The sequence below is a fragment of the Phocoena sinus genome, chromosome 1 (assembly GCF_008692025.1).
Source record: "Phocoena sinus isolate mPhoSin1 chromosome 1, mPhoSin1.pri, whole genome shotgun sequence".
Classification (NCBI taxonomy): domain Eukaryota; kingdom Metazoa; phylum Chordata; class Mammalia; order Artiodactyla; family Phocoenidae; genus Phocoena; species Phocoena sinus.
Genome location: NC_045763.1, coordinates 42,173,633 through 42,191,368, shown reverse-complemented (window position 1 = coordinate 42,191,368; position 17,736 = coordinate 42,173,633). Strand labels below are relative to the sequence as shown.

The 17,736-nt window shown below is 35.9% G+C and overlaps 1 protein-coding gene across 1 annotated transcript in view; it reads left to right on the top strand.

The window, feature by feature from the left end:
* The window catches only part of FAF1 (Fas associated factor 1), a 492,565-nt gene that overhangs the window by 390,019 nt on the left and 84,810 nt on the right, over positions 1–17,736 (top strand). The window contains exons 14-15 of the mRNA XM_032640813.1: positions 10,977–11,113; positions 15,795–15,883. Coding sequence (XP_032496704.1) covers positions 10,977–11,113; positions 15,795–15,883 — 226 coding nt within the window. The remainder of the gene's footprint in view (positions 1–10,976; positions 11,114–15,794; positions 15,884–17,736) is intronic.

The following is a 17,736-nucleotide window of genomic DNA, read 5'->3' as shown; positions in this document are numbered from 1 at the left end:
AGAAATTCTGTAACTTACCCAAGGTCATGCAAGTGATTGTACCAGATATAAATCCCAGATCTACCTGTGCTTTTCTGCTACATAATGCTTCTTGTCCCATGACCTTGTCAAGCTGGATTATTACCAGCAAAGTTGTACTAAATAACTGTGCGTAGCCCTGTGGGAGATATAAGAGAAGTATAAGACATGGATCTTTTGCTCAGGTAACAAATAAACATGGAATTCACCATATCTTAGAGTTGTGGGCTAGAAGCATTCTTAGTTAACATCCAGTTTGCAACTGTGCAGGCATTTTCCCCTGTATTATGTCTAACTGATATTACTACAGTCTCTACCTGAATACTGCTAGGGACAGAGAAATGAAAGCTTCAAAAGATAGTGTATTTTTGAGCTGCTCTAAAAGCCGGGAAAGGTTGTTGCTATAGTGCTTCTTCCCATAGAGAGTTTCTGCAACTTTCTCCCTTTTGGTTCTAGTTTTGGCCTTGGAATTACCTGGAATAAGCCTAACTTCTCTTCTTCATTATAGTCCTTTATCAGTTTAACCACAGCTATCTTGTCTGTCTTAATTTTCTTACCTTTCCAACCAAGATACATTTATTTCTTCCATTGTTCCTTGTATGGTAGGGTGTCTAGACCTAGTCCATTCTAAAGGGGCCCAGAATCGAGCATAATGCTTCAGAGGAAATTTGTCTGATGCTATGCTCAATTCTAGTCTGTAATTTTATTGAACTGAAGGAGTCAACTAAAATCCCCTAGCAGTATTTCAGGTATGGGGTGGTCCAGAATGGGCTGGGTCTGAGTTGTTATTAAACCAGATCTCTGCCATTCTCTACTAATGCAGTTGATTGACAAGATTTTTTGAAGTTTGGATCCTATTAACTCCCCCAAATTTTATCACTCATAAACAATAACTGAACTTCTTATCATCTCTACTCCTGTTATCATTCTTGATACTTCTCTCAGTTCCCAGACCTGTCCAACTCCAGAGAAACTTTTTTCTTCTCTTTATTCACCACACTTAGATGTGGTCATAAATAGAAACTGTATCACCTTATATATTTGGATTTCAAACATCTGGCTCTGACCAGCGCTTCCTTTTCTACTCACTTGCTCAGTGTCACCAGTGCTAAAACTTTTTTTGTCTTATCATGCCCTTCAATCTATTGGCCCATACCACTTCACTCCATCCACCCTTTCCTGTGTCCAATCTTCATTTCCTTCCTTGTCCTAATTAAATTTTAAGGTCCATCATGATCACTTCCTTGTAATACTTTAAACTCCCTCATCTCTGTCTTCCTCCATTGCATTCAATTTGTTAAACCCAACTATCCACCTTCCTTTTGCCTGTGCCTGGCAGTTGAACATTGCTGGAGATGATCACTCCACCTGATTTTTAAAAAAAATAAACACAAGCTAAGTTTTATATATAAACAGTGAATTCAACTCTGTAATTCTGGCAGCTAAAGGAGAAAAAGGAAATGTGATAGGCATCTCCTCATTCATTCATCTATCCATACAATGTACATTTATTGAGTTTCTATTATGCACCAGGTACTATGCCTTAGAGTTTACAGATTACCATTTAAAATTCTCATTGTCTGATAAAAGGAAGCCTAATAGTTCATCTCAAAATTTCCTGGCACTGAATTCAAGGAAGAATTTTATTGCATGATTTTTTATTTGACAAGCATTAGGAAATATAATAAACAGTTATTTTTCTACTGTTGTTTTGTGTAAAATAGATCACTTTAACTAGATGTTTCTTATATCACTCCCCTGTAAAAACAGAGAGCTCCATGTTAAATCATTTTTCAGTAAAGGTAGTTCTTTAGGTGATATGGCCCTTAGATATTCCTTTTTTTCGTGATCTAACTCATAACAGGTATAGAGCTTAGAGAAAAAGCCTACCTAGTAAACTTGTTCATTCAGCTCTTTCTGTCAGACATCAGCTGTCTCAAATGAGCCTTTGTCAAGAGCTGGGTTGTAATCGATTCTTTCTTGAAAGCTTTGATAAGTGACTGAAGTGCTAATACTCTGTGCTGTTGGTCATTTATGTTTTAAAGACTTTTCTCCTATGTATAAGATTTCTACTAATGCTCTCCCACATTTCTTTTATCCATTAGAATAATAGTTCTTTTCAAATACATAAGGAAATTGTGTATAAATGTCAGGGTTTCAAGAGAAGCCAACCAACTCTGAAAAATTTTTATATAATAATGCTGAACAATTTGTATATAATAATAAAATCACAGTCTCCAAATTTTTCAGGAGGAAAACAATCAGAGAACATAGCATGAAAATATATGTATATATCTTCAGTCTCTACCTTAGAGTAGGGAATAATCTTATGATGATTCTGTAGAAGTTATACAGCAATATAATACATTTGTTCAGTGATAAGAGTCTGAGATTTGCTGTTAAAACTTATTTTAGGAAACATTTTGCCATATCCATAATTTGGGGGGAAGGGGAGAGAAAGGAAAAGCCAATTTTGACTCTGAAGCATATAAAAGGAAGGAAGAAGAGGTATTGATTAATCCACAGACCAATTCCAAAAGTAGGTATCATTTACCTTCACTTTATATGTGAGAAAACTAAGGCTCAGAAAGATTAAGTTATCCAAAGAAACAACTAGTGGGCTTCCCCGGTGGCGCAGTGGTTGAGAGTCTGCCTGCCGATGCAGGGGACATGGGTTGTGCCCCGGTCCGGGAAGATCCCACATGCCACGGAGCGGCTGGGCCCGTGAGCCACGGCCACTGAGCCTGCACGTCTGGAGCCTGTGCTCCGCAACGGGGGAGGCCACAACAGTGAGAGGCCCGCGTACCGCAAAAAAAAGAAACAACTAGTAAGTGACAAAATCAGGTTTATTTGACTCCAAAGTCTTTGTTCTTCCCACAATATTATGCTGCTTGCAGTAATTCCTACTTTCTCTAATATGTTAATATTTGGATACTTTACACCTCTTCTAAGTCACATTTTCAGTCAGTGGGTGGTGACAAGATGAAATTATGTAAAAACTGCAGTATGCTAAAAGTCAGGAGGGGAGCTTAGAGTATGAACTTGTGGACAATACCTGCTATTTTGAAATGGGACCAAGTGACCTATCAAGGTAGAAGCATAGTGAAAGAGGCCTGGGAGACCATGATAATTCATACCAACTAACTGTCCTAGTTAAACTGATTTCAGCAAAGTAGTTGGAAGAGGAAAAGGAAGGTTGTATGGTCAACATTGTCATGGTGGAGATAAAGGTTACTAAAGCATGAACTGGCCCTTTCATGTAACAAATACATACTGTTTGGCAGTAGGTGCTAGGAATGCAGAGGTGAATAAGAGATAATTCTCCTAATAGCAGTCCAGGAGCACTATCTTGGAACAGAAAGTTCTCCCTGATTTCTAAACTCCTATTCCGTTCTCTGATTTTTTTCCAGCACTTAATCTGAACTAATAAATCTAGCCCCCAGTTATATATCAGATTATGTTTCCTGTTTGAGGCTATAACCCTAAATATTCTTAGTGTTTTAGGACAGACCATGTCTTACCTTGTTGTATATTTCATAGGCCCTCATAAATACCGATCAGTTGGTAAAAGGCAGAACACAGAAGAAATATTATCTGGCATTTAACATAAATTTGCCCTCTTATATAGCCCCTGGAAAATGAATCTTCTCTTTACATTGCTAGAGAAAGAATTTCTGCATTTGATAAGACATTGGGTTCAATGTTCTCTGTTATCTCTCCCAACTTAAAATAAAATGGGGTACTTACATGTTTATGTTCTTACTCTTCGTGAGAAGGCAGCCAATTATCTATTTATTTATGATTATTGTCCCTCCAAAAAAATTAGTATAAATCAGTCCCTATAGATTAGTTACAGCCCTGTCATTAAACTGTCAGTGCCTCAAAGCCTTTCCACTAGAGTGATTTATAGATGACAACAAGGAGATATTTGTGTTTTCTTTTTAACTCTGACTACTAGTCTATTAAGACAATTTAGCAGTTTACTGTTACTGGGTAGTCTTAAACCGCAGACAGGTGAGAGATGCTTTTCAGATTAAATCTTCCCAAAGTGTCATCCTCTGTTTTCTTAAATTTGCCTTTAGTTTGGCTGTGTTCTCTAACATGGATACAATATTTGCATTTGCACGGAGAGGCATTATACTATCCTTTTAGAAAACAATTTGGCAATATGAACCACTAATCATTAAATGATTCTATACCTTTTTACCCTATAATTCCACTTCACAGACAGGCTTTTTTCCCTAAGGAAATACTTTAAGAATTTATCTAAGTATTTTTTATAATGTTAAAAAAAACTAGAAAGAAAAATGTAGCTGTAGGTGAATAGCTATGAATATAACAGCTTATACATCTACACAATGGAATATTATTCAACCATTTAACATGCTGGTTCATTACTATTGTATAGAAGGCTAAAAAACTGTATCCAACTAAACACTGATTACCACAAAAAGGAAAAGATATATTTGAGCAAAAAGACTGATAAGAAATAGACAGATGTGATTAACATTGTGTTAAAAGTTTGGGATTTCATGCAATTTTTCTTTATTTTTATAAGAGAGTTACTATCTTACTTTCAAATTGTTTATTTATTGATTGGGCAATACATTCACTTTAATCAAAACTCAAAAGTTGTAGAAAGGTATGTAATGAAAAGTCTCCTACTTATCCTTGTTTCTAAGTTTACCTTTTATAGAGGTAATGTTTCAAGTTTCTTATTTGTCCATCCAGAGATTATTTTATATGTAAGCAAACAAATATATAATTATTTTTCCCCAGTTTTACACAAATGGTAAACACTATTTAACACCCTGCTTTTCCCACTAACATTATATCTTAAAAGATAGTTCATATCAGTTCATAAAGAACCCTTTCTATTTTATGGCTACATAGTATTCCTTTGAATTCTATAAGGTACTATAATTTATTTAACTAGATCCTAGTGGTTGACATTTGGGTTATGCCCAATATTCTGCTATTACAAGCTTACAGTAAATAACTAGGCACATATGTTTCCATCTGAAACTACATCTGTAGATTAAATTCCCAGTTGTAGGAGTGCTAGATTAAGAGTTTGTGCATATTTAATTTTAATAGACACTGGCAAATTGCCCACAAAGGAGTTGGTACCAATTTCACTCCTACTAACAGTGTACAGTAGTGCCTATTTCCCTGTAACCTTGCCAATGCAAGGTGTTACCAAAATTTTTTTGTCTTTACTAATCTGACAGATGAAAAATGGTTTCTTAGTGTACCTTTAATTAGGACTTACTCATTATGAGCTATTTTGAGTATTTTTTCACATGTTTATGAGCCATTACTGTTTCCATTTCTTGAAGCTGTCTTTATATATTATTTGTGGATCTTTTCCTAATTGTTTGTTAAGAGTTCTTTATATATTAAGGAAATTAGACCTTTTTCTGTAGTTCGAAATTCAGAATTTATCTTTTGGCCGAGTTATGGTGTTTGTTACCATGTGAAAATAGTCGAAATTATCAATTGTGTCTTTTATGCTTTACTCTGCTTCAGCTATACTAACCTTCTTGTCACCTTTCAAATATGCTAGATACTCTCCAACTTTAAGGTCTTTGTTTCTGCTGTTCTCTCTGCCTGGAATTCTCTTCCTAGAGATATGTGTTCCGCTTCCTCCTTCACCTCTTTTGAATCCTTGATCAAATATCAACTTCTCAGTGAGACCTGACTTCTCTATTTAATATTGCAAACCACCCCCCACCCGGCCTTGTTTTTCCTCCATCACCTGGAGCTCACAGACTGTAATTTTGTGTCACATCGAATTGCAGCTCACCTATACAAATGAAGCAAGTGAGAATTATCATCTTCAATGTGGTCATCACCTCAGGAGACTAGACACTTGGTCCAGTGAATATGCCATTGCCCAAAACTTTTAGGGGACAACTTCTTTAAAAGCTACCTTCAGAGAGAGCTTAAAGCCTTTCAAGGAAAGCAGTCCTGCGTCCTAAAAGCGGTATTTCTCAAAGTGTGTTCCATTAACCACTTATATCAGAATCACCTTGGATGGGGTTGGGAGCTTATTAAAAAGGCAGTTTCCTGGGCCTTACCCCACATCTGTTGAATCAGAATCTCTCGGGGATGGGGCTGAGGAACTTGCCTTTTGAATAAACTTCATAGGTGATTCCTAGGCCATTAAAGCTTGCAAATCACTGCCTTTATAGTCAGTGTCTTCCAGCTTGTTTACCTAACTCATTTTGAACCAAAGACTTAGGACTATTTCAAAAAATCAAAGCCACCCTTAAAGGACAAAGGCACATATGCCAGTGGTGCTGAAGATCATCTCAGGGAATGAGCTGAACAATGGATAGGCCTGCAGTCTTGTGGAAATGATGTTGTGGAAGGAGACAAAAGTCTTTGGCTGGTTTTGGTATGCTTGACAATGCTAGCACCTTGATAAGTCTTACTTCACACGTTAAAGGACCTTGGCTTTAACTTCCCTATTAAAAGGAAAAGAAGAAGAAAGGAGAATTGTGTGTTGGCTAGATAGGTATGATCTCTAAGGTCCTTTCTCTATTTTGTGTTCTGGTTATTCTACTGTTGTACATAAATGTTTTTTAACCAACCCTGAACACATGAATGAATATGTATAAGTAATGAGGCTTATTACTATAGCAAAAACTGCAAGCTTGGTTTGCTTTAAAGAGAAGAGCCTCCTTAGATCAAAGTGACTTCAAAAGAAGTAGTATAAAAAACAAACAACAACAACCAAAAAACACTTGGCGACCCATATTGGAAAAGTCCTATAGTACTGTTGAATGTGAATTTCTTCTGCTCAATGACCTTTCATTTTGGACAAATGGTTCACACATTATCAGAAAGACATTTAATGTGTTTAATGATTCAAGGGTAAGCAGCCAGGAATTGTGATACTGATTCTTGGTTTTAAATTAGTTAACATTACTAAACATAGATTGCAGCATTTATAATTGTACTTACTTATTTCTCAAATATCAATACCTACCCTTTCATTCTCTGAATGAAAATAAAACCAATGACTGTATTTGTCTAGTCAACAATTCTTTCATGCTATGTCTTACTATGCAAAAAATCTTTCAGTGTTGGCCCATAGGTATAAGTTACCATTTTAATCCTGAAAATAATTATGATAAAAATGTTAAATATCATGATGCATTTAATAATGATTAAATAGCTACCAATTTTAAGGGCCTACCATATTCTAAGCACAATTCTGAGTACTTTCTGTAACTTACAAGAATATAAGTATTTTAAAGATGTGTTATTTCCAGTTTATATATGAGGCTCCTTTAAACTTATGGAAGTCACATTGAAATGCATAATCAGGAAGCCTCACACAGAGACTTAGCAGTTTTGTAGCCTCCATTTTTTATCAAACGTGCCTCTTTACATTACCTGGTATACAGTAGGTAGGCAGTAAGTGTTTGTGGAATTTCATCACCCTCCCCCTAAATTGCTGTGTTTCTTTTTTTTTTTTTAAAGAAGATGTTGGAGGTAGGAGTTTATTATTTAATTTATTTAATTTATTTATTTTTGTTGTGTTGCGTCTTCGTTTCTATGTGAGGGCTTTCTCTAGTTGTGGCAAGCGGGGGGCCACTCTTCATCGCGGTGCGCGGGCCTCTCACCATCATGGCCTCTCTTGTTGCGGAGCACAGGCTCCAGACGCGCAGGCTCAGTAGTTGTGGCTCACGGGCCTAGTTGCTCCGCGGCATGTGGGATCCTCCCAGGCCAGGGCTCAACCGCTGCGCCACCAGGGAAGCCCCTTGCTGTGTTTCTTTTAGTATGTATTTTATGTTGAAGTACAGTTTAGTAAAAGTCAATGACTTATGTAATTATGAGTTTGATTGAAAGAACTAAACTATATCCTGTTTTGAATTAAAATGAGATTACTTTTTCGTATATCTGATTTATTAGTAATCCTGGTTTCCATTAGCAAGATAGAAATGATCTCTGCTTCAGAGACTGAAAATTTTACTAATGATTAATATATGCTAGCCATCAGATGTTCTGTTTATTTTTCTCCCCAAACTTTAGATTAAAACCACTTTATCTTATCTTTCCAATTTTAGCCTTCTAATAGCAAGAATTGGTGAATATAAGCTACTAATTATGTTTTTTCTTTTCTTTCCTTTTGGGCATGCCGCACGGCATGCAGTCTTAGCTCCCCTACCAGGGATTGAACCCACACCCCCTTCGGTGGCAACACAGCGTCCTAACCATTGTACCTCCAGGGAATTCCCTATATCTTGTTTCTTTACCAAGGCCAGAGTGTGAGGCTTCCCGCTCCCACTCCCCACCACCTCCACCACGACCTACCCACCCACCCCTCCAGGGACCAGTGAGTTGCAGGAATGCAATTGCTGTGGAAATCATTTCTCCCTTCATGACACCTGACTCTGATGAACACCATATGCAGTTCGATTGACAAGTTTGATGCTGCCACTAGATGCACTGGCACACTTTTATATCTTCACAAGGAAGAAATACCACAAATATGAGAACCACATTTGTTCTCTTAAAACAACTTGTTTTTCCCATGTTTGATTTTGCTCTAATGTTTTGAACTGGATTTTTGCTGCTGGTAGTGTGCTGCGAATGGTAACTTTGTGTTGTGAATGATCTTGAGAGGATGAAGCAGAACCTCCCAGCCATGAGAAAGATTTGATATTTGTGTTGTGAAGTTCTTGTAAATTATAATGGAAGGAACTGACAAGTAGGAATTTTTTAATTTGGGGCTGTCCATTGGCCCTACAGGCTGTCGATGATTGCAATTTGAAAATCTCAAAGTAAACATGATCATAGGAGATTAATCAAATTAATTAAACTTTTAACAAAGCCTCTCTTCGATTAGAACAGATTGTTAGTTAAGGCCACTAGAAAACATCAGCCAGCTGTGTGATCCCTTTATATTTCTCAACTGCTTCTAAAATATTAGAATGATTTGCTAATACCTGGTAGAAAACTGATCACTGTGTTTTTTATAGTAATTGAATGGCTTAATGGTTAATGTGATGTTGAAAGCTGTACCTCCCTTGAATATGTTTCGTGTAGTTTTGAAATTTATGTTATATATTAATTTAAACCAAATAAGATACCTACATTTTCATAATTATTTTCTCTTCTAGCTCATTTTCACAGAAAGAGGATTTGGGATGTACACAGTTGCCAGACAAAATTGTCTTGAAATCAAATTCTTAAAACCACTAAGCCAACCTGCCTGCTTGCCTCCCTTCTTTTCTTCCTTCCTTCCTGCCTTCCTTTTTTGGGGGTCTCCTCTTTGGCTAGTATTTAATATCACTTGTGAGGCTAGTGCTGTGATGGCCATCTACTGTGTGATATCCACTTAATCCATTGATGTGAAAGCAACAAGGACTTATTTTCTCCCTTTTGTAGGAAATGGCATTCCAACTGTTTTTTGACATCTTTAATTTTAGAGGTTGCCAATGATCAGATCAGGGTCAAGACTGACTTCAAATATTTTAGTAAGAAGCAGAAAGAAAAATGAGATCCTAACTTTCTAGTCTCCTGATCTACACATCTCCATTGATGAATTAAAGCTATATGGGTGTGAAATTTGGTATGGAGACTTAGGCTGCTTGAGCACCTTTTATCCCATAATAGTTGTGGAATGTGAAGATCTGAATTTTCATGGGGGCACTGATATTTCATGGCCAACAATTGGTTTTTTAAAGGCCTTGTCATTTCAGATTGCCATGGGGTCCGGTTATTGCTGCTGTAAATGTGTATATGAACCTGCCTCCCAATGAACTTATTGCAGTGGTGCTAACTTGTCTTGACACTCTTGCCAACAGTTCTAGTGGCCCTGTGTGTAGTCACCGCACAGGTTTTGTGGAGGATTCAGCCTAAACTTCTGGGATGAATTTCTATGGACAAGAAATATACTGGCTTTAAAAATTAAGAGGTTTGATTCTGTTTTGAATATGGATATCAAATGAATCTGAGCACATGACATTTTAATGCCGTTTGTCTTTTCAAATAGATTTACCTTCTAATGCATGTGATGACAAGACTTTGCTCATCAGCTAGAACATACATTTCAGAGGAGTTGTTACCTAAAATATTATCATAAGGCATAAGAAAACACACGATTTAAGTTGCCTTTCATGAACATAATTAAGAATTAATAAGCCAGTACCAGTGGCTAGTCCCCAGAATTTCCACTGTTTTGCCTTTTGTGACCTGTGTTATTAAAAGTCCATTATTTTTACAGACTTTATTAAATTGGATCTTATTAAAGCATTCTATATTTGCATTTGGTCTTTCATAATTCATTATTATTATGACATTTACTTTTTACCATCAGATCTGAAAACATATCATAAGCTACCCTTTTCTCTTGAAAGAAATGCTAATTTCAAACAGTCCTCTAATAGAAGAGAAAAGCTTTATCAGTTTTTTCATTTATTCCAGATCGTGTTAAGAATACTAATGCTAGACTTCAGTATGCTAATATCTCTGAGCTTTTTTTGGTCAAAAGCTTAGAATTATTATTTTTATCCCATACCAAGTATGAAACTAGAAGACCTCCTACTACTGGAGAAAACACAATTCTCAAGTACAATTCTTGATTCTAAGGACTTGTGAAAATGTTGCTAGATCCTGTTTAGACTAGGATGATGCCGGTTAATTTAACTTTTACCACCCGATACTTGTCCCCTTTAAGAAATTTTTCCTCTTAAAATTCATTTTGTTTGTTTTTCTCATAGTTTAGGGTAATATAGGGTGTGTGGCCTGCTTTTCTGTAGGATAATCATTTCTATACCATTTATGATGTAGTTGAAAACTTAAATACAGTAATATTTTACATATTGATATCAGACTGTCTAATTTTAATATAGCTAATAAAACACAATGACTTTTTTCTTAGTGTAGTGATAAATTTATTAAACTCTGAAATGAAACTAACTTTGGATTTTGTCTCATTTTAGATTTCTGACGATGTGCAATAGACACTTTGGCAGCGTTGTTGCACAAACCATTCGGACTCAAAAAACAGATCAGTTTCCACTTTTTCTGATTATTATGGGAAAGCGATCATCTAATGAAGTGTTAAATGTGATACAAGGTAAAGTACATATCACAAGGGAAGTAGAGTGTCTCCTTATGTATGTGATAACCTTGTAATATTTACCATCAAAGCTGAAAGTAATTCTCTGTATTGGTGAATATCTTTGCATTTTAAAATATAGAACACCCGGAAAAAGAATATCTTCAAAAAGTATAGGTGCGGGCTTCCCTGGTGGTGTAGTGGTTGGGAGTCCGCCCGCCGATGCAGGGGGCGTGCGTTCCTGCCCCGGTCTGGGAGGATCCCGCGTGCCGCGGAGCGGCTGGGCCCGTGGGCCGTGGCCGCTGGACCTGCGCGTCCGGAGCCTGTGCTCCGCAATGGGAGAGGCCGCGACAGTGAGAGGCCCGCGTACCTCAAAAAAAAAAAAAAAATAGTATAGGTGCTATGAAATATGCTTCAAGAAAATCCAACATAAACATCTTAATAAAACTGCACAGCCCTTGGGACATAGGATAATCATGTTAAATATTCAGAATTGCTAAATTTTCTAAACTAGAAATTAAGCCATAATCAGTCATTAAATATGATATTTCATTCATACACACACACACACACACACACACACACACACACACACACACATATATTTCTTGCTGTAATGTTGATTGGTTGAAGGAAATCCTTATCTTTAGTTATCTGGAAAAACCAGTGACTGGATATTGTGAATTGAATAGTTCACAGTGGCAGTCGTTTCACCTCATTTGTGTGAATCCACGTCTAGAATGCAACCCTGAGGTGTGAAGCTATAGGATGCCTGTCAATTTAATCACAGTGCACACATTCTTTACCAAAAAAATGAGTGATGTTTTTTATGTTACTAATGTATCCTAAGTATTAGTATAAAAAATTCCTTTATACATGGCAAAGCTTGCATTGAAAACAGTATCTTTTCTATGCCACAGGGAAAAGGATGTTTCAGATGCTCCAAGCTAAAGCTTGTGTCTGAGATACTTAATTTCTGCCCCTATTTAAGTCACAAGTTCTGTAGCAGGTAATGTAATGGAGGAAGGGGTATAAATTCAAGTGCCTTTAAAACTCAAAACAAAACCTCTGGTATTTTATGTTTTCTCTATAGCTAGAGCATTCACTTTCACAAACAGTGTTAAAGAAGACCTGCTGCGGGAACAAAATGCATAGAGTAAATAGATAATGAAGATAATATTTCATTCCTGTTTTCATATTAATTAATCATATTAATTAATTTCATATTAATTAATATTTCATTCCTGTTTACTGTAATATTTCCAGCAATATTACAGTCAATAGTGGTTCTCAAAGCATGGTCCATGGGCCTTAGAGGTCCCCTAGATCCTTTCAGGGAATCTACAAGGTCTATTTTTGATAGACTCTTTTTTTGCTTTCTTTTTTACTGTATTGACATTTGTACTAAGTGGCACAAAATCAGTGCTGTGTAAAACTGCTGGCATCTTAGCACAAATCAAGGCCATGACACAGAACTGTACTGGTAGTCATATTTTTCACCTCCATGTATGTGCATTTTTTAAAATTATTATTTTATTAATTTTTAACCGTCTTTATAGTTTGTGTGATGCAATGGGCAGACATTTCTCCAGGATGAACAAAGTAAGTCTGTTACTTCAAGAAAAAGAACTGACAACATTTGTTGCCAATGATAAAATTTGAGTTTTTAAGCAAAAAGTTATATCCTCCATTTAAGATTGACAGTTTAAATACTTTTCTGGTGATGTCAATGGTGATGATAATAAATGTGATTTTTTTGATATCATAAAATAAGACGTGTCAACATTCAGAAGAAATGCATGACTCCGTGAACCAACATTTTCCAAATGACCAATGCATAATGTTATAAACTCATGCATGAGTAAAAGATCCATTCAAAGGGCAAAATAGACCAGTGGATTTTAATATAACAAAGTACAATAAGTTCATTGATAACGGTTTCAAATTCCTCCCATACCTAACCTTGAAAAAAATTCCACTTGTCAGTTTGGGTGTATTAAAGAAAAATATCTACAATTATCTATTAAAATACTCCTCCTTTTTCCAACTACATATCTGTTTGAGGCCATAATTGCTTCATAAATTTCAACCAAGACAACACATTATAGCTGGTTTAATGTAAATATAGATATGAGAATCCAGTTGCATTTTATTAAACCAGACATTAAAGAAATTTGCAAAAATGTTAAAAGAAATTACATTCTTCTCACTGAACTTTTTCTTTTGGAACATATAGTTATTTTTCATAAATGTGATATTTATATTAACAAATTATGGGGTTTTTTTTGATGTTGATGTGTTTTTTTTGTTTGATGTGTTTTTTTTGATGTTGGGTTTTTTTGATTTTTTTTTTGATGTTAGTAATTTATTTATTTATTTTTGCTGTGTTGGGTCTTCGTTTCTGTGCGAGGGCTTTCTCTAGTTGTGGCAAGTGGGGGCCACTCTTCATCGCGGTGCGCAGGCCTCTCACTATCGTGGCCTCTCTTGTTGCAGAGCACAGGCTCCAGATGCGCAGGCTCAGTAGTTGTGGCTCACAGGCCTAGCCACTCTGTGGCATATGGGATCCTCCCAGACCAGGGCTCAAACCCGTGTCCCCTGCATTAGCAGGCAGATTCTCAACCACTGCACCACCAGGGAAGCCCCAAATTATGGGTTTATTATTGTTACTTTTAAATGAATTGATAAATATGTTTTAGAAATTTCAGTTTTAATTTCTAACACAGTAAATGTCGGTAATCATAACCCACATAAAAATTCTTCAGGGATCTCAATAGTTTTTAAGAGTATAAAGAGGTTCTGTTGCAATAGGCTATAAAAAATAAATTTTCCCTGAACTGCATTAACTGGAACCTTTCTCCATCTTGGATCATTAAGGGCTTAGGTATAAAATACCTTCAAGTACAGTTTGGCAATGAGCCTGTATAGTTAGGGCTGAAGCATAGTTGATAAGCAGTGACTTTAAGCCTGAAAATTAATGACCAGTGTGTAGTACCTGTAAAATTATACTATTTCCCCATTGATGATTCTAGTACCCTCCACAAAGTATTCATGGCCCATACTCGTTGTTAGTCACTACAGTTTACAAATAAGAAATGGAAACCCAAAGATTTGCCTGGTAACAAAATCTACGTTGAAGGTTCTCTTATTAAACTTTTTGCCATTTGTTATACCTGTTAATAATAACTGTCAGTGATTGTGTGTGTGCTGTGTACCAGGCACTTTACATTATCTCTGATCCTTCTAAGAACCCTACAGAGGTAGTGTTATCTTCATTTTGCAGATAAGGAAATTGATCGTTAGAGAGCTAGAGTCACTCCCTCTTCTCTTATTCATTTGTTTACTAAGTGAATATTTATTAAGCCCTTATCATGTGCTAGGCAATTTCTAGGTACCAGATCATGTAGTTATAAGTAGCAGAACTAGGGTTAGAACTCTGACTACAAAACCAGTTCTGCTTTCTTGGTAACATGATATCACACCAAGATAATACTTGTTCTCTAGCTCATTTATTGAGAGAGTAGTGCTGATGTGAGCAAATTAGATTATTTCTTTGGCTAAGGACCGCAGCTGCTCCCTAACTGCATGTTGCCAGTGGTCATAAGGGAAACTGGGAAAGGACCATTGAAAGATTATGTTAGTCAAACCCTACTCTGGAAGAATACAAGCAAGGATGCTTACTATTTGTTGTCTCGTTGGTGGCCATTCCATTAATGGGACAAGAAGACACCTTCTCAGGCCCTGGAGAAGACAGGCTCTTTTGCCTGTAGGTTTGAAAGAAGAGAAAAATTGCTGTATCTTTATGTATCTTCATGAGTTTCCTTCTCTCTTGTAGATGCATCCAAAGCAAATAACAGAACTTAATGCATGCAAGAAATGGCATATATTTGCTATATGTTTGTTACAAACTTGGACAGGGAATAAAATAACATTCAAGAAAATCAAATATTACAATACCTTCTCCATAAAGATTATAGCATAGTCATTTGAAAGCAGCTGAAAGGGAAAAATATCAGTTGGGAAAAAAAAATTTTTTTTTTTTTTTTTTCAGAAATTGAATTACTGCTTGTTTCACCAAAGAATTTTTAGTGATAGGAGATCATTCTAAGTAAACAGTATGCTAAGATGGCAAAGGAGACAGGCTTCTGAGTCAGACTCATATGGTTTCAAATCCTGGCCCTATAACTTAACCAACTTGACGTTGGTTAGTCAGGTTACTTGAGCTCTCTAAGCCTCATTTTCCTTCTTGTTACAATCAAAATCATAATAACACCTTCATAGAATTGTTGTACAGATTAAATGAGATTTTATATCTATAAACCTAATCACTTAATGTAATTTGTTTGGCATATAAACAAATGGTAGTTGTTGCTAGCGTTATTAAGTAGATATGTTTTCCTAACTTGAAAGATACTTTGATCCTCATGACTTGGATATTCTTCTTGCAGTGCTGAAAGTCCTTCTTATTAAGTAAGAGACTGTTCCCTCAAATCTAAGCATTCTGAAATTTCAATTGCCAGTATACTGCTTTGTTCTCTTTCTGAAAATATGAAACTTTTCAGTGAAAACATGAAAGTTTTTATTAGCATGCCAGTCTGTAATTTTTTTAGACTGTAGTTATTCCTTACTGATTAATTCTAGAATGACTTTCCATTTTATAATGACTTTAATGTGAAGTTTGGCTATCTCCATGTGTTGCTAGGTAACACAACAGTGGATGAGTTAATGATGAGACTCATGGCTGCAATGGAGATCTTCACGGCCCAGCAACAGGAAGATATAAAGGATGAGGTAAGGTGAAATGTTAAGTAGACCTTTAATAGGATTTGTTGAGATAATTTGTCAAATGGTGATGCTTGCCTATGTCATGATGGATAAATAAGGCATTGATGAAGATGTGTTTCCACATGAACGAAGGGTTTTTATGCCACTGAATTTACCTTTCAGTCCATTCTTTTCATGACCCAAGACCCAACAATTTGTTTAACTTTATGGACATTTATACTTTGCTAGATTTGATGACAGGAGGTCGATTTACAGGAAACGAATTCTGAAGCATGTTTACAGAAGAAACTACAGTTCAGGAAATCCAATCTATTATATGGGTTTTTCACTCACTTTTAAGGTCCTCTTACTCTTTTTAAGTATTGAGATTGATTAGCAATAAACACATTTTACACTTGAACATATTTTTGAAGCACTGTGAGAATTAGTAAAAAGATCACCAGAATTCTGAATTTAGCAGTCTCCCGAACATATTTAGATGGTATAGATGAGATGAGCATGGAACCTCAAATAGAATAATAATAACAGCAATATTCATAATGACAATAGTAGTCAACACTTACTGAATATCTGTAATGTACTAGGCACTATGCAAAGCACTTTACATTTATCATCTCATGTGATCCTCAAAACAATCCCTTGAGCCTGCATATGAGTCAGAGTTCTGGCTGGAAACAGATGACACTTTCAAACTGGGTTGTTTGAAAAGAGTTTAATAAGGGAACTATTTATGAAGATATGGGCAGAGTTTATGGGAGTCAACAATGGATAGTACACTCTAGGGCTAAAGGAAGCCATTACTACCCTTAGGCCTAAAGGCCTAGGAGAAGGTGGTATATGAAGAGGATCGCTTCTATTAGAGAGATATAGCCAACCCTTGGTGAACTGGTAAGGAAGAAACTAAGGAATAGCTTCCCTTTCCTTTTATACTCTGATCTCCTGCTAGTACCTCCTATTGACCTAACCCAACTAGAAACTGAAAGGCAGGCAAGTAAACCTCCCTGGGCAAAAAGCTAGGTAGAGCATGGATACTGAGGGGCAGATGGAACATAATCCAACACAGATTGGTATTGTCATCTCTACTTTTCAGATGAGAAAACTGAGGATCAAAAAGTTTAAGTTAATTTACCCAAGGGTCACACAGCTAGTAGGATCTATAATAATCTCAAGTAATTATTAGTGCTTTATCAGTCAAGAAATTTCTGGATTTGGAAAACAGTCTCAAGATAAAATATGAAACAAATCTTATCATTTATTAATTTGAGATGCTAAGTTCGTATATCCATCAAATTATTCTTTTTAATTTTCTCTTTGTTTTTAATTTTTAAAGAAAGATTTACATAGAACAAATAAAGGAGAGTTTGATTTCTGAGCAATGATGAAAAGTTTCCGCGTATAATGAGTGTTTTCAATACAATACTCTAGCTATTACAAATGGGAAAAACATAAACAATTTCCATTTAACCTTGTACTGTTGTATTTAACTTTATTTACTTGTCTCTGTCTTCTACTAGACTGTGAGTTAAAGAGCAAGGGTTGTATCGTATTCATGTTTGTAACTCTGTCTTCTAACAGTGTACCTAGGACAACGTAGGCACTCAAAAAATGTTTGTAAGTGATTGAATAAATGAATAGTTGAAAGAATTTACATGAAATAATGTGACTTGAAAAAATAATACTTGATTACAATGATATAAAACATGATGTATCCACATTAACAAATATGAAAATTCTGAGCACTATACCTAGAGTTTTAATACTCAGTAGATTCCTTTTATTACTATAAAAATGTTGTTTGTAATTTTTCTTAGTAGTGTTTCATTTACTCTGAGGGAAAGGTAATCGGGTATATGGTAGAA